This window comes from Harpia harpyja, chromosome 1 (genome assembly GCF_026419915.1).
Source record: "Harpia harpyja isolate bHarHar1 chromosome 1, bHarHar1 primary haplotype, whole genome shotgun sequence".
Taxonomy (NCBI): domain Eukaryota; kingdom Metazoa; phylum Chordata; class Aves; order Accipitriformes; family Accipitridae; genus Harpia; species Harpia harpyja.
In genome coordinates this window covers 31,474,686-31,498,114 of record NC_068940.1, presented here as the reverse complement: position 1 = coordinate 31,498,114, position 23,429 = coordinate 31,474,686, and the positions used below count along the sequence as shown (strand labels likewise).

The 23,429-nt window shown below is 45.1% G+C and overlaps 1 protein-coding gene across 1 annotated transcript in view; it reads right to left on the bottom strand.

Annotated features, from left to right (window-relative positions):
* LOC128140853 (peroxidasin-like) overlaps positions 1-23,429 on the bottom strand; it is a 50,119-nt gene that overhangs the window by 14,974 nt on the left and 11,716 nt on the right. The window contains exons 2-12 of the mRNA XM_052785267.1: positions 21,416-21,487; positions 13,556-13,627; positions 13,233-13,304; positions 10,283-10,354; positions 8,653-8,724; positions 6,930-7,099; positions 4,603-4,720; positions 2,852-3,021; positions 2,091-2,363; positions 1,817-1,933; positions 103-261 (exon numbers count right to left, since the gene is read on the bottom strand). Of these exons, the coding sequence (XP_052641227.1) occupies positions 103-261; positions 1,817-1,933; positions 2,091-2,363; positions 2,852-3,021; positions 4,603-4,720; positions 6,930-7,099; positions 8,653-8,724; positions 10,283-10,354; positions 13,233-13,304; positions 13,556-13,627; positions 21,416-21,487 (1,367 nt within the window). The remainder of the gene's footprint in view (positions 1-102; positions 262-1,816; positions 1,934-2,090; positions 2,364-2,851; positions 3,022-4,602; positions 4,721-6,929; positions 7,100-8,652; positions 8,725-10,282; positions 10,355-13,232; positions 13,305-13,555; positions 13,628-21,415; positions 21,488-23,429) is intronic.

Here is a 23,429-nt window from a genome sequence, read left to right as displayed (position 1 = left end):
CAGGGCAATTCCCTGCCTTGTCAGACAGTGCGTTATATACTGTAACATTAAATTAATAAACCCATTCGCCAGCCCTTATTTCCCACAGCCTCACCAGCTTACCTCGTGGGGTCACCGACAGCTGTACCGGGAGGGTCCTCACTCCGATGGCACTTATGGCATGGCATTCGTACTGGCCTTGGTCATGCAAAGCAACCCTCATCACCCGCAGGGTACCCGTGGAGAGGATGCTGTGCCTCCGGTCATTCGGCAGTGGCCCACCTGGACAAACAAGCAGTGCAATTTGTTAATTGTCTGTGAGATTTCTCTTCCCATCACTGGAGGTATCTGTGTGACGGTTAAAAATTTAATTTCCTTCCCAACATGACATCAGCCACGCTGAAATACCATCTTCATCTTGCTAAGTGAGGAACAGGACAGATGCTGCTCTTCTCACACCCAGGATCATGACTGAGTTGTCTTGTCTAAGCAACTGGAAAGGAGCTGGTACCCTTTTTCTTTCCTCCTAAGTCTTTCCTTAGTGCAAACTGCAGATTTAGTGACACCTGATGGAGAGCAAATCTGTGTTCAATTATCCAAACTGGCTGTTCAATGAAATAAATGGAAACACTTAGCATTGTCTTTTAAAATTTGTTACTTTGATTTTCTTTGGTTTGGAAACTATGTTGTTTCAATATTCCCTCTATTTAAGGAGAAAAATTGAAAATTAAAATGCTTTACCAAACCCAAACAAAATTATTAGAATTTCTCAGTTTAGCTACTTTTTTTTTTTAATATTCCATTTTCCTCCAAATAAGAGCTCTCTTTATTCATCCCAAATACCAAAAGGAATCTGAATCCTCCCCACACTGTCAAAAGTGGCTTTGGGATGAGCGATGCTCCGTCACTTCTCCTCCTCTTGTCTTGTTCTTAGCGTGCCTTCCGTGAAAGCACTGTAAAGCCTTTGGATTGCCGAGTGACCTAGCAAACCTGGTTACAAAGCAGTTATTAACCTTACTTCTTGTCACTGTGCTCCTTTCCACATCTCTAAGAGATACCTTCTGAAATCTGGGCAGTGGAGGAAAACAGGTTAAAGGAGATGGAGAACATGCTGGTGGAGGAGAATTTCGGCTGGTCTTTCTTAACTCCGCATCAGGGCTATTGCTGTGGAAGCTGGAATACAATAGCCATGAATTCTCCACAGCACTAAACCATTAATTATGGCTTGTGAAGCATAAGGAAAAGTTGGAGGGCCTCTGGGCCAAGTGTTATTGGCTTCTGTCCCAGAAAGTGCTGGATGGGATCAGTTCAGTGGAGCCAGCACTAACAACCACCCGAGACTTTAAAAGTTCACCACCACCTGTTGGCCCAAAGTGTTTTTTCCTAACCTAAAAGAAACCTCAGAAGTGTGTCAGTGGTGAACGGTGCTCTTCTGCACCGTGCTCCCCGAGAGGAGCAAATCAATGACAGTGATGGAGAGCCGGTACACGGTGATATCCACTGACTTGGAGTGTCCAGACCTTCCCTTTTCAAAGAAGGCAGGAGGAAGTTCGAGGCTGTCCGTGGGTTTCATGCCGATGAAAACCAGCACACTCCTTCCTTCTGACACGATGACTCAGTGTGTCAAAGACCTAAGAGGCTCCCTCCTCAGTGCTTAACATCGTTCTTGGTGATCTACAACATACCTCATAGTGTGACTAGGTCTGTGCTGATCACCATCTGTTCAGTGTCACCACTGCAAGTCATCGCCCTGGACCATCAGCTCAGCTGTTCTCACCCACATCCCGTGGATGATGGCATGGGAGAGAAAGAAATCGTGAGTCAAGTGAGGCAGTACCTGCCCTCGTCCAGGCAATCACGGGTGGAGGATGACCCTCAGCAGAGCATGGGAAGTCCACGCTTTGTCCCTCAGTTACTGTCTGATCAGTGGGAATGAGGAGAAACCTGGGAGAATCTGGAGGGGAAAGCAATGACTGAGCAGCAGGAAAAACTCAGGCAGCAAGCTCAGGTTAATTCTCAGTTCATGGGAGCAGAACCAGTCACAGGGCTTAAATACAGCCCCCTGACTGAACGCTGTATCCCAGAAATGTCATCACCCTGGGACTCCTCACCTTGCACTATGATCCTTGCTGTCGCCTGGACGGATCCCTCGGTGTTGCTGGCATTGCAGTTGTACTGGCCCTGGTCTGAGAAAGTGACGTTCTGAATGAAGAGTCCTCCAGAGCTGGTGATAGCGAAACGGGAATCCTGCGGTAAAGGAGAGCCTGTGCCAAGGGTCCAGCTGATGCGAGGGTGGGGGTGCCCAGAGACCCCACACTCCAAGGTGACGCTTTCCCCAATCAGCACTTCAGTGTTCTGCGGCTGGATCACAAAAGTGGGCTTGGCTGGAAGGAAACGAGTGCTTCAGAAACCAGAAGCTCTGCTGCCTGCTCCGTTATGGGCAGAAATTGCTAGGACTCCTCACGCAACCCAGCTAGCAATCACCTGACTCTTCCGTGACCTCCAAATCCTCACCGTGAGCAATTCCCCCAGCGCTACTTCTTCCTACCACCTCCTCCCTCCCAGTCACTTAGTGCTGAAGCATCCCCACCCCGGTGTCCCCTTCACCCTTGATACCTCTGGGCTGCAGAATTCATCCCAGCCTCCAAACTCCCTCCCCAGCCCCAAATTCCCTTCAGTCTCTTAACCCTCAGTTTCCCACTCCTGTGAAGGAACCCCCTAAAGCTCAGACCATGCTACGCTGTTAGCCACTCTCTTCCCCAGCACACCAAGAACATCTTGACATGTACAAAGCTGGGACTGACTCTGACTTAGCTCCACTCCCAGCCCCAATCCGAGCTGGGCCTTCAAGGGGTGCACAAGGCTCAATTACATGGGGTGCCAAAATAGCGCAGCACGACTTCTTGCGTCTTGACCTCCCCAGCTATGTTCTTGGCCATGCACTGGTAGACGCCTTTGTCCGACTCCTTGGTATTCTGGATCATCAAGGTACCGTCTTGCAACAGGTTCAGGCGGTTGTCATCTTTCATGTCAATCTCATTACTGAAAAACAGCCACAAACAGACAAAATCTCAAAGGAGTAAAGACTGGTGATCTTGCCCCGAGCTGCTGGAGGAGCGGTGGGGCTTTGCATGCATTGCAAGTTGGTGTTCCTTGGAGCTATTCTGAGACTTCATGAAATTTATAGCAAGAGTTATGATTTACAGCACTGAACTTCAGCTCCAGCTCCGATTTACTCCCTGGGTGAGCTACTTTTTCTCTCACCACTGATTACATACGACATTTACAGCCCATCAGGAGAGCATACTGTTCCCATGCAATAGCATCGTTGCTATTGTCAGGGCATCTGGGCCTGGAAAGCTTGTTCTCATTATTTACTAAGTGTAAATATAATAATGAATTAATATTGTTACTGCGTGCAGCCATTTCTATTAGTACGGGCTCAAAGGCCTCAGGGGGGCAAAAAAGCTCTGAGTAAGTCACCATGGGACCCCAACACAGCTTGGACTCCAACCCAACCCGAGAGCTGTGAAACATCTTCCTTCTTTCTACAGTGACCTGCGACTCCTGGATCCCAGCCCGCGGCAGAAGGTCCCGCTGCTGCATCCCATTTGTCCCAGCATGAAGGAATCTTGGATGGCTGCAGACGATTGAAAGGGGAGAAGGGACCTCTCTCCCCCTAGGACAAAGGCTGAATCCACTATGCAAACTAATATGCTTGCTGGGCATTTATTTAATTCCCCTGATGTCTCCTCACTCTAGTCGTATCTCGTTTGCGGAACATTTATTATCATTACCCCTCTTACAATGCTATCTTTGGGAGCCTGCCAGCATTTCCCTAACAAAACCTTCCTTCCAGGGGGACTTAACTCAGCCATAAACTTTTGCTCTGTGCTGAAACTCTGCCTGGTGGGGAGTTAGCTGAAGAAGCATACATTGATCATTTTTATTAATAACCAAGCCCTATTCAGGCTCCCACAGACAAGAAGCTCGTAAAGCAGCAAAGTAACTTCACTTCCACAGTGGGCGACTGCTTGAGCACAGAATATTTTATTGTGCAGCATTTCCCAGAAACGCATCAGCAACTAGCATAGCCGTATATTTTTTCAGTGTTGCTGTATAGAATGATAATCTATACACTGCTTTGCAAGGTCTGTCTTTCAGTGGAGCACAGTGATTTTTCCCTTTGAAAAAAAGCCATTCTCCCAGCACACTAGGCCTTTAGTGAGAAAAACCTAGAGACTAGAAGCATTTCAGCAGTTAATAAATGGCAAGCATGGTGGCTTAGAGCAACATGAAATACTAATTTTATTCTTTTTCTGATCAAAAGACAATTGCTTTCAGCCTGCAGAGTACGTTTATGGGAAAGTTATAAGCTCTTGGAATCCATTACAAATGCAGACGAAATATTTCAAATGCAGATGAAAACACCACTTGGATTACGTGGTCACCAGAGAATGCTATTAAAAGGGAGGTAAATACAACCCATGGAATACCCATTCTTTTTTTTTTTTTTTTTTTTTTTATGTTGCGTGAAACAGCTTTTGTAATTACAGGCACTAACTGAAGAGCTCGGTGCTTGAAAAACCTTTGCTACCCCAGGGCTCATTGTGTGCGACTTACTTGTTGTGCAGCCAAATAATCGCAGGCTTTGGGTTGCCTTCTGCCCTGCAGGTGAAATAAACTGTGTTTCCCAAGAGGACGTCGACATCGTGGGGTTGTGAGGTTATGCGAGGCCTCTCTGCAAAAGACCGTTTTAACACAACCCAGTCTAGAGCAGCACAAAACCATCTACAGCCCAACCAGAGTGTAGTGGGTAACGCAACACCCATCCTGCAACCCCCGAGCAAGCAGGCACCGGCAGATCCCTAGGCACAACTCAGAGCCACCCCAGGACTTCTCACCGACATCAGCAAAAATGACGTCAGGGAGGGAACAGCATCATTCATCTGAGCCCGCTAAAAGCCCTGGAGAATCGAAGTGGCTGCTTTTATTGCCAGTATGTTGGGCAGCGGATCAGCTCCCCTCACAGCCCCAGGCAGCACTGAGAAAAAACAGACCTGGCTGTACACTGGTTCACTATAGCTGCCCCAAAAGTTGGTCCCCATCTCCCCCAAAATAAGCGAAGTAGTCAGCGGCATCCTCACTTGGGTTATTTTTCTGCCCCTGGCAGCCTGCTGCTCTCAGCAACTGCCTGCTCCCTCTGAACATAGTGCCAGCTCTCTGCAAATCACACAGAGCCAGCTCTCTGCAAATCACGCTACTTCCCTTTCAACAGGATTTCATTCATTATGCCCCTAATTCATCAGCCGATCCCTATTCAGCCAAGCCTTTCACTATGTGCTTCACTTTAAGATGTACTCAAGCACTAAGCAAGTTAAACATTTAAAGGATGTGCTAAAATAGGAAGGAATTTATGTACATGGTCTGGAGTGCTTGATCTTGATTCAGCAGAATACTTACCCATCTAACAATCTGTGTGCTCACCAGTAATCCAGTAAAACCAGATGGATTATTCATAAGATTGAGAACCTTCTCCAGTGGAAAGTCTGTGCCCTTACTCCTTAGACAGCAACTTAATGGCTTGGCAACTTAACCCCAATGGCAACGCCAGGACCAAACCCACCGCAGCCCGTTGGTACAAAACGCTGACCCAGTGCAGATTTGCTCCGCTGGCTCACATCTGCTAAAAAGTGGTGGGTTAACTTGATGCCAGCAGGCCTCGTACTGACTCAGATATCAGCTGCCTGCATCATTAGAGCTTTACGCTGAATTATGCATCATTTGTCTTTCCCAGCTGGCACAATACCAGTGTAAAAGCCTAATGCCAGCAAAATCTTCCCACCAGGTGCTCTGGCTCATTTGACAGACATCCCACTGTGCGCCCATGCCTCAACCAGAACCAATTTACATTAACGGCTGTACCATGGCACCGGCTGTGTGTCGGGGACAGCTCGTTGTGCGCCACATCCACTTGTAGCGGGTCCCACTCCATGTGTCCCCAGCTGCTTTCTCTAGACCCTTCCTATTCCCCCCTCCCTATTCCCCCCTCCCTTGAGGTTACAGACCCTTTTGTGCCAGTTGAACTCTTTGCGTGGCTGCACCCTAAATTAAGCTGTGAAGTGGTCAAGATTTTGAAAAAAAATAATAAAATCATAGGAGAAAAGCTGAATTCAAGGGAGAGCCCTTCAAAATCCAGCTGATCTCACACATCTGGCATGGCCACGCACACAGCTGGACTGGCACATCCAGGAGGGATGCTAATAGCTGGCCCGGGTGAGTGGGAACATCTCAGACTGACTCCACCAGCGGTGAAGTATCAGGGAACCATAGCTGACGCTTGTGCCATCCTCTGCTGATGCCTGCACTTAAAAGTCAGAGTTTTGTCTTTTTCTATATGACATATTTTACTTCAGAATTTTTCAGACCAAACCCTTTCATTTCAAAATGGCATTTTTCAGTGAGCAATTATCTATATTTAAAGAATAACCGCTTAACAAATGCGATACACTACCACAGTCAAACAAAGCATTCAGCTACGTATCTACTATACGTTTGCTTAGGTTTTCAGTTGCGTTTCCAGCCATTGCAGCTCTCCCAGTGTTCCCCTTCTGTTCAGCCTAATGCGGGACATTTCTTCTGGTTGCTGGTTTAGCCACCGACCACAGCAGGTCCTTTCCTGGCCCTACTCTATCTAAAAACCAAGATGACAACTGCCAGCCAAAAAAGAGCTGTCTTCAACCCCCCCACGACTGTCAGCTTTTTCTGCATTATCCTGATAACTCGTGGGACCCCACTGGGACTTCCCCATTTCAGCAGTAAAAGGGAGGGAGAAAGCAGGATGCCAGGATGGGAAACAGGGAGGGAAAGGGGTGAAGGACACAATTCCCAGACCAAAGCCCAACTCCACGGGCTGAGGGTGGCCGGTGGAGGGGTTTGACCTCGCTCACCGCAATTAAACTCCTGGGCGGTCAAGGTGACGATGGAGCGCCCATGCAGGTCCCGAGGAGCCTCGCAGGTGGCGGCTGTCTGGATACTGCCCTGCTCAGCGTATTTCTTCAGCAGCTCAGCCAGCCACATCAAGTCGCAGTCGCAAAGCAAGGCGTTGGAGTCCAGCCGCCTGCAAGACCGAGGAAAAGGCAGTTCATTGCCCAGCCTCTGACTGCTGCCTCCTTCTCCGGGACATGGGAGGGGAAGAGCAGTGAAGGATCACTTGGCTGGTTTTCCCTGCATTTGATTATATTCCAAATGAAAATTTGAGATATTTCATTCCCACAATGGTCATATAGGATGCTTAACCAAGTCAGAAGGATTTCGTTGAAAAACTAACGTTACCCATCACTCATTCCAGTTTCAAATGAAAATTATTCTGTTAAACTGGATTATGCATTTTTGGCTTAATGTGAGGCAAAGAGAGACAGTGAAATACTGGGTTTTCCCCCAGGATGGAGATTTCAACCTTTACTGAATTCTCTAAGAACGGCAGATAACACTGCCTCTGTTAGAGCTTTCCGTTCTGTTTCACTCTTAGCTCCAAAAAACTCCCCCTTGATTTTAGTGTGCATCGGATGAATCTCTTTCTGTGACCAGGTGCTAGAGGTTGTAGCATTTCTGCAAACTATAAGAACTTTTATTACTGCAACGTACCGTATGGAGCACCAGTGACCTCCGAGCGCACCCATGCTTTTTCCTCCACTGACCTCATTCCTCTGTGCAGTGCTATGCATAAGGATAAATAAAGACTATAGGGGGATTAGTTTATGCCTCCTTCCCCATTGACAGTTTTACAATAGATGGGTCTGGGCCATCGGAAAAAAACATGGAAGAAAGGTCAAATGTTTTCAGGGACAAACATTTGAGAATGTGAGATTTCACACAAGGCCATGATAGAGCATTTTATAGACACCCCACCTTTTTCTCTGACACATACAGACAACATTTCACAAGTTATTCCCTGTTAAAGAAAAGCGAAGCATTTTACCTGCTTGCAGAAATCACAGAGGGCTGCAGTGAGAAACACATTATTTTCTTGCAGTTTAAAAGCATGGCAAAACACCAAAATTCTTTAGCTTTTGCTTTTTTTTCCCCAAAACGCATCATAGAACTTATTTCCAGAGATCATAAAAGACAAACAAAGCAAATCTCTGCAGGGTTTAAGCAAGCAAGTAAGCTTAAGAGACAGCCAGGTTATGTGGGAACAACACACCAGGGTATTCCTGCATGGGAGGAGAATCGTGCACCTGGGCACCCCTTGGAGTATTTTCAATCTGTAGAAAAAAAGCCTTTCCTTTTATGACTATGATTTTTCCTGCCATGTTAGATACTGATGTGAGGACATGATCAAGGTCATATATGTGACCTGGAGTTCCTACATTTTTGAAGGATGTTTTATGGGTTCAAACCGTTGTGAGGACTTTCCAGGAATGTTCATTCCTGTGGCATTATTGAGCTGTAAGCAGATTATAGTTAGATTATAATTAGACACTAGCATGAAGAAACTACTAACTGGTTAAATCAGCTCTCACGTCCAATCAAAACTGTTTTATAAACTTAGCAGTGGCCTTAGAAGTGCAACAACTAAAAGCTTTGCCAACCAGGCACATTTTTCCTCAGGTCCTGGCCATCTGATCAAAGATAAACAACTGCTCTTTGCAGGCAATGTTTTTTACTTACAGCCGTTTGAGGGATTCCAGTTGAGAGAATGTCCCTGGATGAATCCTGGAAATCTTGTTGTTGTGCAAGAATCTGCAACGGGAGAACCCATGCCAAAACATTATTCAGTATTTGCACTACATGGATGATAACATCCCAGGTCAAAACTCAGTTTAAATACGAAGGCTACTCATCAAAATGGAGCTTAGTTTTTAAATTTACTGTGTTTGTTTCCATGAGCTATAGGGATTTCATTCATCTGCAAGTGCAATGCAATACACCAAAGCGGAGAGCGGGTGTGGACTGGAAATGGTGACTCAAGATGTGATGTAACAGGTTTAAACTGGAACCTTAACGTTAATCTGCTTCATGTGCTGCAAAGGGAGGAGAAAGGGCACGAAATCCCCACAGACTGGACCCACCCTATGCTTTCTGTGCCTGGGTCAGCTCCAGTTTAGAAGGCACCTTTTCTTTTCTCCCCTGCAGGAGATATGGCAATTTTACAAGGGCAGCCATTGAAGTAAGGCTCCAGTAGAAGATGCTAGACGACTCATGCCCTAGACTCAATGCAGTTATTAACCCAAATCCACGAGTAAATCTAATTCAGACAACAACGGCCTAAGCCGGGCTTACCTCTGAACAAAGCCGACATAAATTGTCACTTCCCAAGTCTTAGCACGCAGATAAGACTCCCCAGTTCTTAGAAGAATAACCCTGATTGCACTAAAATCCATCAGTGGGGACCAAGATGGGATAATTAACTCCCCATTCCCATAAGGGAGGGGGAAATTTACTTATGCCAGTTACATCTAAAACTCATAAGAGACCATTGATAAAAGACAGGAAGAAATTTTTGTAGAGAGTGGAACAGGAAAGAAATGCAAAAGGAGTACAGCTTGTGTGCAAATGTCTGCATACGCACATGTACATGCAAGTTCAGCCTAGTTGCCCAGCTTGGATGCTGACAAACCCTCCTCTAAAATTTAAATCCAGAATTTTTGTTGGATCAAATACAGCGACTGAGATCAGCCATGGTGTACTAATCCAGGTCTGAATTTTCCTAAGGGTGTTTGGATACCATGATTTTATTTCCCTAGTGTGTACGGATATAAGGCACATTTCCATGCAGCATAGAAGGGTCTGTTGGTTTCACCGTGGAGTGGGAACCACCATGTTAACTTTTGTTGTAGGGGCTACATTACTACTAGAAGTAATCCTGGGGAGCGAGAGACACAGGACTTCGTTTCCTAACTGCTTTCAAGAAGGACGCGTGTTTTTCTTGTTAGACTTTCTTCTGACTTTCTTCCTTTTCCACCCACTTTTTTTTGTACACACTGCCCAACAGTGACTAATGTTGACCTTATGGTCAGAGTAAAATTTCAGTTGGCTTGGCCAGCAGCAGGGCTTTCTGCAGACTGACCCCTACTTAAGTGGAAACGTGAACGTAACACAACATGGGAAATTCCCTTCATATTCTCAGTAACCTTTCTACTTGGTAAGTATGTAAACTCTTCTTCAAGGAAGCTTCGTTTTGCATTTCCCTCCATATTGAAGATCACACTTCATGCTACTGAAACTGTTACACAAAAAGAAGGTTTTTTCCCCTTCTCCTCACCCCCTTACTCACAAGAAAGGTCCCATCTTTACTTACAGCCTTTCAAGTTTAGGCAGGTCACTAAAAGTCTCCGACTCCAGACTTTCCAGGTTGTTGAAATGCAGGTAGCTGTCACACAGAAAATCACAAAGGGCAGGCTTACAGATGGCAATTTAAAAGACAGAAGATATTTCCAGATCAATCCACCAATGCCCACCAGTTGGTCACCACACATCTCAGGGCAGATGCTGAGAAGCCAGCTTCCACTTCAGTGCGTCCACTTTCCACGTGCACATGTAGTAGCCAACGCTGGCTTTTCCCTATCCTGTCAATTATTTTCTCTCTCTCTTAATAAACTAAAACACAGACAGAAAGGAGGACAGCTCTGCTCTTCCCTGAAGCCTAAGGCCACCACCATCACTATGAATTGCCTGTTGCACTGTTAAGTGCCAGGATGAAACCGTTGCCCACGGAGAGCCAGCAGCAGCTGCTCCTATCTGAGCACCATACGGGAATTTCCCCTGCCTTTCCCCTAGTCCCCAACACATCCTTGGATTGTCAGGGAGGAAGAAATAGCCTTACTACAAGGCACTTGTTCCCAGCCTAGGAACTGCAATATTTCTGAGTGGAATCCTGAGTTTGCTGAGAATTAAATTGTAGAAAAAGGCCCTGAACAACCTGATAAAACTTTGAAATTGGTCCTGCTTGTTGCTGAAGGTGGGACTGGAGACATCCAAAGGTCTCTTCAGCCTGCATTTATCTGTGATTCTAACAGGGGCTCCCAGCACGTGCATCCATCCAGCAAGAGCAGAAACATCTGGGAACAGCTGCCGTCAGGCTATTCTGTTTCTGCGGAGGGAAGGCACAGTCTCCAAAGACAGAGATGGTTCAGTCAGTTGCAACACTTGGATCTAAATGGCACGTTAACGTGAACAGCCCAGCTCTTGCTAATGCAGGTTAATATTTTTAGTTCCACTAAAATCTCAAGTGTGACCTGCTATTCCAGAGGCCTGGGAGACCTTCTGCTCTGCCCCAGGTCACCTCTTGCCATCAGCAAAGGAAACCTGGGATCTGCAGAGCAACACCCCATGATACCTGAGACTCCCTGTTCCCATTAGCTGTGACATTCACTGGCATAACTGATGTGTTCCTGACCTTTAGATGTGTTTCAGTATGGTTTCAAAGTTGCCTCAACTCTTCCCCCTTATTTTTACACAGGCATAAACTTCACGGCAGACACTGATTAATCACAGATCTACAAATACTCATTCTGCTATTGTAGCTGAACGCGTTGAGAAATAATTGCCTAAGCTGCCACATGGCTGTTTGATTCGTAATGGAAGGATTCATGATAAATGGTCCACTATCAGAGCGCAAACCAAGAGACGGTGACTCAGATTCTGCAGTGGAGGGCAACAGTGGGGAGAGACATACGTGCTTTAATGAGTCTCACATGTCTGCTGTCATTGCTTTGGTCCTTGAGGAAAGCATCTGATACTGTCCATCAATCGGGTTATACTTTTTCTTGAAAAGCTGGCTTGTGGGGTACAGGAAAACGGGGTAGGATTTGAGCAAAGCTAATTCTTTTGGAACCACGTCTGCCTGAGATTGAAAACAGATGGGACTTTCAGCGGGTTGTTTGTTGGTTTTGTTGGGTTTTTTTTCTTTTATTCATGACATCGAGTCTGGAACGCTTATTGTTAAAATATCACTGTGGCCAGCATCATCTCCCCTCAAAGCATGGCTGAGCCAGTATCTGCTTCCTATGTTTTCTCCCAGACATCCTTGCTGAGCTGGCTGATGAAAAACCATATTGTACGCAGGGTTGGTAGCACACCTATTATTAAGCTCACCTGAAACTTCCTGTTATACTCTGTCCATTTCTGCTGTCAGCCTGGAGAACAAGCTGGATCCTATCCCTTTTACAGCAAAATCCTTAGTTACGTTCCAACCCTATAAATGCTGCCGCTGGGAACAATCCATGAATTAGAAAGGTTTCATCTTTGGTTCCTGTTCTCCAATGATGCAAATAATTCCTATACTTCAAATAGCCACACTCACACTCTCTCCACATGCACACATGTATTTACACATATGCACATAATATATCACGACGCCTGGCATGAAAAATCCAATCCCAGTTTAGCAAGACACTTTAGAAGAGTCAGATCTCAGTCTTCCCATCTCACCTTGAGCATGGAGCACTAAGAGTCAAAAAACAAAACAAAACTTCTTTGATTGAATAAACCACACAGATTTGCAATACACAGAAGGGGAGCAAATAAGGACTGCTAGGGTGTCACTGTGATGGGCTCCAGCTGCCAGGAAAACACGTGAGGCTCCTTTCATGCCAGAGTGCCACACAGCTTGGAGGGAAGGTCATTACTTTGTTTGTTTGGATCCATCATCTTCCCCCCACTGCAATTTCCAGATGCTTTACAGCATGCAAGCACCACCATTGCTCCCACAAACACCCCGCTGCCCCAGCTCTCACCTTGCACTTCATCTGTTCATCTTCAGCAAAGGTTTGGATAACAGAAAAACTCGACCAGCACCCTCAATTCAAGCAAAGGGCCAGATCCTACTCTCTGCTCCAGGAATCTCAGCAGACATAAACACAGCAGGCCAGCTGCCTTCTGCTTCAAGCCATCCTACAGACCCCGATCTCCTCCCACCCTAAGGTTCTTGGATGCAAAGGGAATCAGAAGCACAGCTGGGCTCTTCCTATGCTCCAGAGGTTCCGGGTCAGGAGAAAACATACGGGACGTCAGTAGGAAGAGACCTCAGCATTAACTAACCAAAATCAGTACTGGGACCAGCTGTTTTCAAATGAAGCCAGGGTAGTCCTGCAAAGCTGGATCATAAAACAGTAGAAGCCTCATCCTACTCCTTGCTAAGTGTCTGGTACTCTCCTCTACTGGAAACACAGCGCTTGAGTCAGAGGAGCCAATAAATCAGCTCTTACGCACATCACCTTCAGCAACAAACAAGGCTCATTTGTACTTACAGCTGTTCCAGAGAACGGAGCCCGTTGAAGGCGTGTTGCTGGATGCTCTGAATTTCATTTTTATAAAGGTAGCTTTCAAAAGGAGAGACAGAAAAAAGCATTAGGCTAACCGACCAGCAGTTGTGTTTTAAAAAGACACAGGAAACAGCTATGAACCTCAACCCAAAGCAGAGCTTGCTGATTCGATTCAAGGCAATGTTTTATAGCTGTGACATGAACATCCAGAAATTCTGAGGACAGAAAATACATCCTTGACTGGCAAACATTAGAAGCGGGTTGTTAAATTTCAAAGAGATTAAGAAATTACTGAGCTACCAACTCACAGGTATTTCAGGTTCTCCAGATCTTCAAAGGATCTTCTCACAATTTGTTTTATCTGATTATTGTTCAGCAGCCTGTTCAAATCAAGAAAGAAAAACACAACCGGTGAATTCAGGATGTGTGAGACTTGTGGTATTTCTGTTCCTGGATACCCACTGAAAAATCCCGAGCTCGTGTTTCACAGAGTTTAAGATTTAAAGGGGTTAGCAGATCAAAGACCAGTTAAGTCAATGAGAAGGTTTCTCGCCCAGAGGTGCCAAGTGCTTCCAATACGTACAATGTTCAAAGACTTTTCTTTACCTTTTGCCACAGTGTTTTTCACCCCAAAGTTACAATTTTGACCAGGAAAGGGATGAGGGGAAGGGAGACAGGCAGAAAGAAATGGAGGGGAGGGAGAAATTAAATCATTGCTGCCAGTCTTGTACAACCACAACAGTTTTTGAAGGTGCATAGTTGTGTTCAACAACGTGTGACCAGGGGCGTGCAGAGCCAGTTTTTAAGAGTACAAATGCAGTTTAAAATACCAGTTCACAGTGGAGTTATAGGAGTTATAAAATGGTAACGCTTTGTTCTAATCACTTTGTATACAAATATGTGCACATGACAAATAAATAAATACAGATCTGACTCCTGAGGCTATTCAGAGACAGCCTCTTTCGATCTAGAGAGCCTTTTGCCAGGTTTTAATACAAAACCTATGGACAACATCGTATTGGCAAGCAATCTCCGACTTGTATGTGCAGTTGCCATGACTGTGCATGCAAATGATGGCCCGTGCCAATGACCAGAAACACAGCTCAACCTTGTAATAACCATGCTGTGTGCAACAGCGGTAACCACGCAGCTGAACGCTACAAAAACCTCTTCTGCAACCACTGACAAGCCCAACACCGAGAAAACGAAATAAATCACTTATAAATAGCTCTTTAATATACAACATTTAACTATTCATCATGGCTGCCCAACCACACTCCTGTGGGTCTTTCGCCGTGGTATCCCACTGATGTTCAGATCTGGCAAACCTCACTGTGGCCGCAGAGCTGGTGGGGCTTATAGCTGAATATCGCAGAGCAAGGATTTCAGTGGCTACACTTATTTTTAAAATTCTTAAATGGAGATGTGGATGGAAAGGAGAGCTGTGACTGTGTACTGCAAAGATTTGTTTTTCTAGTGTTGTAGGAAAAACTGCTATTCCCTCTGCAAGCAGCCAGACCTTACAATGTCGGGTCAAATTCAATACGTGCATTGGATGTAAATTTTCTATTTTATAAGCTCCTCTTTGTGGTAGCTACGCTCCTCACAAACGATCTGCCACCAGACAGCAGGTGAGAAGACAGTTCAGCACTTTCCTAGCAGTCCCAGAAGCCCGATCTTCTGCTCCCCTTTGCTGGAGAAAATAGGGTAGGTAGCGCATCAGTCAGCCTCTGGCACTACAAGCAAAGGTCCCTTCCTGGGAAGAACAGTTTGTGCAGGTAAAGGATGGAGAGAAAAGATGAAGAGGTGGGGAGAAATGGAAGAAGACATGTGGGAAAAGAAGATGAAGATAAAATCAAATGCCTTGGGGATGCAAAGATAAAAGGTGTCAGAAACACACATGTGTTATGGCAGCTTCGCAACTTACCGCCAGGCACCTGAGTCACACCAGCTTTCCACCAGCTTGTTCTCAGGTGGCGTATTACATTAAGGGTCCAAAAAGCACTTCAGAAACTCGAGTGCAAAGAAACCTTCGGAAGTCAGAACAATAAGGGTTTGAGAAAAATCTCAGTACCCTTGATTTGACCATCCTCTCTTGATTAGCTACCCTGCTACCATGGATGTGGGCACCACTATCAAACTGCACATCGCCAGGGTTGTGGACAAGCAGCCCGAAGAGGTTAAGGCAGAAAGTTGCTGCAAAGTTTCTGCACAGCTGGAAGCAATGGCTCGATACACACGGCTGAGGTTAAACAACCCGATTTCACTCGTAAGGATGCAAAAATGATGTCAAGTCCCTGGAACACACGATCCTGCTTTGACAGCCAGATATGCTGAGTAGAAATACAGCCCCTGAGCACCAACCCAAAGGTTTATTTGATGACTGAACACCCAAGGACTGGAAATAACTGCTTGAGAGCAGCGCGGGAGAGGGCTTTTGTCTATTTACCCACAGGACAAAGACAACACAGGCACCAACCGTGCACGCTTCCTTCCCTGCCCTCTATCAGCACGCTTTCATCTTCAGCCAGAGGAGGATGAAGGCAGCTTGTTCTCTGTTATCTGATCCTTGGCCCCACTTCTGAGGATGCTAGATGGGCTGATAGACGGGTGCCAGCTCCGACATCATTCCGATGGACGTGAGCACCTGTCCCCTGCCACGCAGCTGGCATCGGCCACCCGTTTCACAGCGGGCACGAGACAACAACCAGGCGAGCAGGTCCTGGAGGCAGGGTCACGCCAACAGCCTCACGCACCACGATGGTCTGGACTCCTTCACTGACCCTTTAATGCAATGAGTTCGGACGAGGACTGAAGTCCAGGGGGGATTTCAAATTGCAACCTGTTGTCTGACTGCATTTTGGTGCTATTTAAAAAGCATTAACCTAGTGCGTTTTGTCGTTTTGGCTATTTAGGACAGTTCAAGGGGGTGTAATCAGTGATCCAAGCCAAACAAGACAAATTCTGGAAGTTCAGATGGCATGCAGTACACAGGCCTCTTATCTCATCGTCTGACACTTAAAAATTTGTTCATTGCCCGATTAAAGGTTAAAACGCGTATGGAAGAAGCCATCTCTGTTTCCTGTCTCAGGATTCCCCATTGTAATAGAAGGATATGTCCTGGAAAAAACTCAAAAGTGAGATAATTTATGAAGTCCACCATAGTCTACATATTCCAAAATGCTGCTTTCAGAGAAATCCATAGACAAGACAGCACATCTGGCTCCTTGAAAGACTTTAGATGCCTTGTGCACAGCTGTCTACTCCTCGACTTCTGTGCAATTCACCCCGGCAGAGGAGTGTGCAAAATCCTGCCATGACCTGGATATTGATGCTAGCTACAATCAAACAGCAAACTGCCCAAATTCCTGCTAATGTTAAAGAGGATTGAAAGCTAAGACCTACTGCTAACCATACATGCTGGGAATAAATGCTCTGGCAGACAGAAGCTGGAAAGATCATTATTGATGCACGTCTTAAGTATACCCTGTAGCAAAACAAGCTAAATTAAAAGTATCAGAAGTACGTTTCCTGGAGTTTATCAAAAGATAGCAAAATGATGTGGCATTCCCCTTCGTGCCAGCTGCTGAACTGGGCTCCAAATGAGTAGGTGGACTCAATCGTACAGGTTTTATTCCTGAGAAGTTCTTATGGGAGGTTTGAGATACACAAGCACCATGAGATCTGGCCCAGATTCAGTAAGAGAACACTTTACATTCAGTTTCCTTTAGGTTTTATGTCCCGACCACCCCTCCCTTCTCCTTCCCCACCCTCTCTCCGGGTTGCCAAGCACAGGCTTAAGTTGCATTGAGTCGTTTTCTGTTTTGAAGAATGTATTAAATGATGTGACAGTACAGAATTCAGACTCAAACCGTGTACTCTTTCTTCTTTTTGTTTGACAAACCACATGCTACAATTGTTGTGAGACAACAGCTATTTTTTTCCTCCCCTCATTAATAGAAATCATCACGTACTGTATTTAAAGGGGGAGAAAATGTGAGTTTAATATTCAGCCATGCATTCTCCCTTGTTGACAGAATGATCTGGAATAGCCATTCCCCATATTTGAGGGAGAAACTGCTATTCTGAGATCCAAGCAAGCTCCGACATCCCCTCCTTGCTGACAGGAACACATTCTCTCAAGAGCTACTAGAGGGTTCAAGACATAGCCTCCACGTTACTCCTGTCATTCACCCTGAAACCCTTTATAAGCGGCATCTAAAGGAGAGCTGCAGAGTTCACCAGAAGTGCCCTTTGCTCTCACCTAAGCAGAAAGAGAAATATGATGTGAGCAACAACATTGACAGGGCAAACGTACAAGCAGAAGCACATACCACAATGTGGTCTCCGCAGAGTCCCTATTCTCTAGGGTGCCCATGCCACAGGCAGAACAAAATACATACTGGGGAAGTTAAGAAATAGTGCTTTGGTCCCAGGGCTGGACATTTCTATAGACAATGCTGGAAAGACTCAAGTAGCAGCAACCATTTGGTTGTGATGGCTTTGGTTTGAAAATACAGCAATCAACCAGTTGGGTCAACATGGCAGGGTGCTGATCTCCTGTGGAAACACGTAAGGGGACAGTCACGCAAGGGGTGTCGTCATCCATCCCCACCCAAAGATGACCTAAAGGAGCAACAACTGGAAAGCAATGAGACGCTATGCCTCACCATGGGCTCGCCATGTGTTTGCTCTCTTCCACAGTCCACCACCTGCTGTGAGCTAATGGTGGGTTAAGTGATGCGGCTGGCGTTGGCAAGCTCAAGTGAAACAGCTGTTGAGGAGCTGTGGGTATTTTGTGGATGGCATACAAAAGTTTTTTCCCCTCCCTCTCCCTGCTACCCTGTTTTTTTTTACTGAGGGGACATATTAAGAGTTTAAAAATACACAGAGGAGATCCTGACACCAACATCTGCATGGGAACTGAGAAGAGGCAATAGGAAGGGATGAGGAAACCTTTACAAGTCTAAGATGTTTAGCCCAAGAGGACTTCTTCAATGCACACAACATTGCAGACGGCTGACAAGCAAGGTCCCAGTGGTGCAGCATTTAGGATAATTGCTTATTACCTGTGGTGCTGTACCAGGAGTCCCCAGCCAGACACACGTAATGACTGTATCTCTTCCACAGACAAACAGGGCTCTTGTTTTTAATTTTAAAGTAGTGCTCTGTAACTTATCAAATCTCCGCACCAGGGAGAGAAAAGAAGAGAGCAGAGCCAGGGGAAGGGTTGAACTGTTGAAAAGCCCCACTGGACATTCATGGCAGGCTCCTCTTCTGTCAGTCTCACAGCCCACCTCCCTGCATCCAACACGGATGACAAAGGTTTCCTTATCAGGGTGGTTTATAAACTGTCAAACTTGGATATAGTACAGCCATCCTGCCCAAAAGGAGATGCAGAACAGAAGCTTCATCAGAATCTGCTGCCCTTCCTCTGCCAGGCCAAAGCATTGTAGGAAAAGGCTCTTTTAAAAGCACTTATTTGCTTAAGGAACACTTATTTAAGTCCCATGGCAGAAAGCTGCAAGCTCAGAGCTCTGCATATGGAACCTGAACTACTCTGTCCTCCAAACCTCTCACTTCAAATATTCTGGCCAAACTTTCCCAGCAAGTCTCTCAGGGATTTTAAAGGATTTATTCTCTTTATCACTTGAAGACCTATAAGAGTCCTCAGGCAAAAGTTTACCATCTAAGAAACATCAGCAAATTCTTCAGCTCTTGTCAGTTTTGATGTGGGAATTGGACAAACAAAAGTTCCTGGAGAGAAATTTGCTTTAAGAGTGCGAGGTCTGACATTCTTTCATTCAGTTATCAAGCTTTTCATCCGTGGGAGTTAACTACTACGAGTGTGAGAATAACTGATTTTTCCAGTTTGCTGGCCAAACCAGGAAATCCAACCAAGCATATGAAGTACTATCTAAATGGAAAGGTTTCATCTGCAAAACTAGTTGATTTTCAGAATTCAAATATAAAAATGCAGTATTTTGTTAGAGCAGTGTTTCACCTAGTCCAGTATTCCAGCTCTGACGATGGCCGTAGGACACTATTTAGGGAGAGCAGGGGAGCCTGCCCACCACATCTGTGCAAAACATATTCCTCTTACTGCCCCAGCATCCATAATCATGAGATTAGGGATGTTAGGGGGGACATTCATGCCTATTCCCTTTAGGATCTGTTCAGGGGATTGCTGTCATTATGTCCCTGTCCAGGAAGGTGTGGAGACAGAAAGCAAAAAGAATGGGACAAATTCATGGAGCATGAACGGGTATTGTAGAGAGACAGGTCTTTCCACCTCAGCCAGGCTGTGTATCTATATCTAGCTTTAAACAGAGTGGCAGGAGTCAGAAAGACAGAAGCAGAAGTCTTGCAGATGGCAGGGACCTGCCTAGACCAAGGCACTGGCAGGGCAGGAACTGGGATCTCTTACAAGGCTCCGCAGGTTGGGTGGAGCATCTCTCCAAGTGAAGGCCTGCCAGCATCCTTAGTTTCCCCAGGGTTCGGCTGAAACTAGCCTGGCGGTCCTGCCGAGCTGTCTGCCAAACATCTGTCTGCATCTCACAGAGATGACATAATTTGGAACAGTTTGTTTTCTCGACTCAGGAGAGCTTCAGGGGTGGAAGAGCAGGTCTGGAGATCAAGATGCCTCAGCAGAGCTTTGTGATAAGGTAAAACCCTACGGACTCAGACTCTATTTTCTCTCTAGATATTTTACTCACATTTATCACCCCATCTGACCCTATCTCAAATGACAGAAATCCATCCAAAGTATCCTTTCTCTCTATTAGTTTTGGTAATTAAGTACTACATGGTGCTGTTTGAGAGACTAATATGGGCTGTTCTTGTGCTCTGAATGAACAGCATCATTGGCAATAAAGTTTTCTACCAGTCTACTAGTTGACCACCAGTCCTGTGAGCAGGAGCCTGGGCCATGACCAGGGTACTTTGAAGCATCCTGCAGTCATGGGTCAGCCAATCAGTCCCCCACACACAGTGGAACGATCTTTAGCAAATACCGATTTTTAAAAGATAGCTATTGAACAGGGCTCTATGATAAAGTCCTGCTGTATTTCCACTCCTCCTACAACTTCTTATAATTGACTGAATTCCTTATTGCCCAGGTCTTCCTTCTTTCAGCACTGCCATCTTTACAGGATCAGGGACTTCAGATCTTTCAAGGTCAGACAGAAAAAAACAATTTGGACTTTCTCTTGCCATTTGGGACCACGAATGTACGAACCCAGGAAATCTGAGCATGACTGTTGTGCAGTGCAGGTTCCCAAGCTAGCCAGTTTGCTTCACAGAGAGATTCGAGCTTGGACCTGGAAATCTCATAGCTGTTAGCGCCATGTAACGGCTCGAATAATCAGATCTGAGTCTCAACAGGCCAATTACATCCAGCACAGCACTGTGCTGACACAGCTTCTGTTCCTGATTTGGGAGCTGGTTTGTTTTCAACTTCTTGGCTACACGGTGCAGATGTACTCATATCTATCTTCAAACCCTCAGCCTTACAGCGGCAAGAAGCAGCAAAGGCTCCCACTATTTCCTTTGAGCAGAATAAGAAACTTGTTAGTGCAGTAGTAGATCATACTGACGTGAGTGTGCCTGCTCTGGCTGGGATGCAAGACTGAAGGAACTGCTTTCTACTCCCATTCCTAGCTGCAGTAGGGTATTTGTAGGCATTTATTCTACGGCAAGGCGTAGGGACAAGATGGCATCTGGAAGGATGCACTCTCACTTCAGTCAATGTCATGTAGAGCAACTAATGTGGTTTATGCATTTGAGGAGGTCACAGAAAGGACAAAGATCTTAATGCATCCCTCCGCTATCTTGATCCCACGCCAGAACTGTTTTTACAGGCTACTCTAAAGCCATACCTGCTGAAACATCCTCAGGCAGTGACCGTATGCATTAGGATCTTTAATTTTTTTTTTTTTAAAGACAAGTTAATTGCCAAAATGTAAGTTATTAAATTGCACATTTAATTAAAAAGGGTAAGAAACATGATCCAGGGTAGAACAGAGAGAATTTTAAAGTTTTAGCTGGATATGCACAACTTGGCTGAAATAACTAAAAGACCAAGGCCATCTTTAAGCCATTATGGGGGATAGTACTGACACAAGTAATAAATGGATAACTTCACTGCAGGATCACCAAGTGGAACTTACAGCGTGTTGAGGTTCTTCAGCCTCCTGAAGGCTCCAGGTTGTATCTCCTTGATGTGGTTGAAACGTAAATCTCTGAAAGCAGAAAATACAATCAGTGCACTCGTGATATAAACAAGCCATTAGCAATCAGCATCATCCAGGGAGGAAGGGAGGAGGGCTCCTGGGAGAGTCTATCGTACCAGGCCTACATGAACTGGAGAAATGGAGACAAAGACCAGGGAAGGGAGCGGAGGAGGAGTGGGGATGATGGCTGGGGTCTACTATTGTCTGCAAAGTCAGCCAACAGCCAGAGCAAGCCTATGTTTACAAAATTCATTTTAATTTCATAGAGAACTAAAGACTGAAAGGACTCAAGTGATCATTTCCACGAACACCGGACAAGGTCTGCTGCTCAACACCCCAAGTTCACATGCAATTACACTTGCATCTCATACTGATTTGTAGAGGAATGTGTATCATCATGTGGGCCCATGTTTTAGCTCCCTAGCAAAATTATCTTTGCCCTAAAATGGTTAAATCTGATCAAATAACCTCATATAACAAGCATTTCACATTCTGCTCCGCAACGCTCCAAGACTCAGAACAGCTTATCGCCGCCTTCATTTCAAATTTGTGCCAACTTCAATTACAATTAGTGGAGTCCAGGGGATTCTGGCAAATTTCAAGGGCTGTCCATGTAACGACATTGACTTGGAGCCCTAAAACATGGGTTTTTGATTGCTAATGAGATAATAAAATAAGAGCTAAGTGGTTTAACCTGGTTAACCAAGTAGAAACACTTCTATAGGGAATGTGCATTGATTTGGCACCTTCCAGCCTATTATAACAAATCACAAAAGACTGACAAATGTTTTTTGCTACTAGTTTCTAACCAAAGCACAACAATGAAGTTGCTTTTTTTTCTCATACACTGCCTGATCTATCACATTTAGAGAATACACAGCTATTTCTTGGTTTAAGACAGCCTTTTAAGGGCATTTGCTTTAAGACGAAGAAACACATGAACATGCTGAATTGCCTGTCATTCTGGTGGTAAGTTACAGAGCATTTGGAGGCAGAGTTTAAAGAAAGAATTCTAGAAATAGCTAGAAGTTTAACACTTATTTTTAGAACAGCCATCAACAAGAATCGCAGCCGTTATAAAATTAAGATTAGAAAGAGGTGCATTCATTGCAGGTGGCTGTAAACTCAAACTGACAGTGAGTATCCAAGGGGGCTGAAACATCTTTGAGCAAGTACTGGAGAAGAGGATACACAGTAAGTAAAGATGATTTTATCTTCAGATGCAATGTTTCTTTAGCTTAACAGTTTGCAAAACTAGTTATTTTAAAACTAGTTATTATAAAAAATTCTCACTAAATTTTCTTACTTTTTAGGCAGAGTATGCATGGTATTTTTACTTAACTGAGGTTACACTGAAATAATTAAATCTCTGCCTTGTTACCCCTTTGTTATCACTGAATGCAACAGAACACACGCCAGTGGAACGTTGTCTTTTCTGTTGTGTTTTTTCCTGTCTAACTTTTTAACTTTGAATAAAGGAATGAGAAGACTAATGAAGTGAGAAGTCTCTCCCCTTTCTTAGTGGCAAGTATTGCACAGAGAAGAGTTAGAGGGCAGGAAGGAACACAGCTTCAATATTTCAAAAAAAGTGTTGGAATTGTAATTTACAAGCACCATTTGTCCACTGCAAACTGCAGTCCCGAAGGATGACCCTTTGGAATTGCAGTTTTTAACAGTAACTTTACCTTTGACATTTTCTGGCATGTTTGGCTTTACTTGCATTGCTCAAATGCGCGTTTCTTGCTCTTCTTGTTGGAAGGTGTTACATATCCATCCCTCTTCCCTGCTGATATGAATTTGAGGATATCTGTATGGATTTTTCAAGGCAAGGGCTGACACCATAAAGCCAAATACAATTAAACATTGGCAAAGGTGATAACACAACACACTGACTATTCTCCGCAGCCTCATTAAAAGGAAAGGAGGAGAGACTAGATCATGAAAAAAGGTG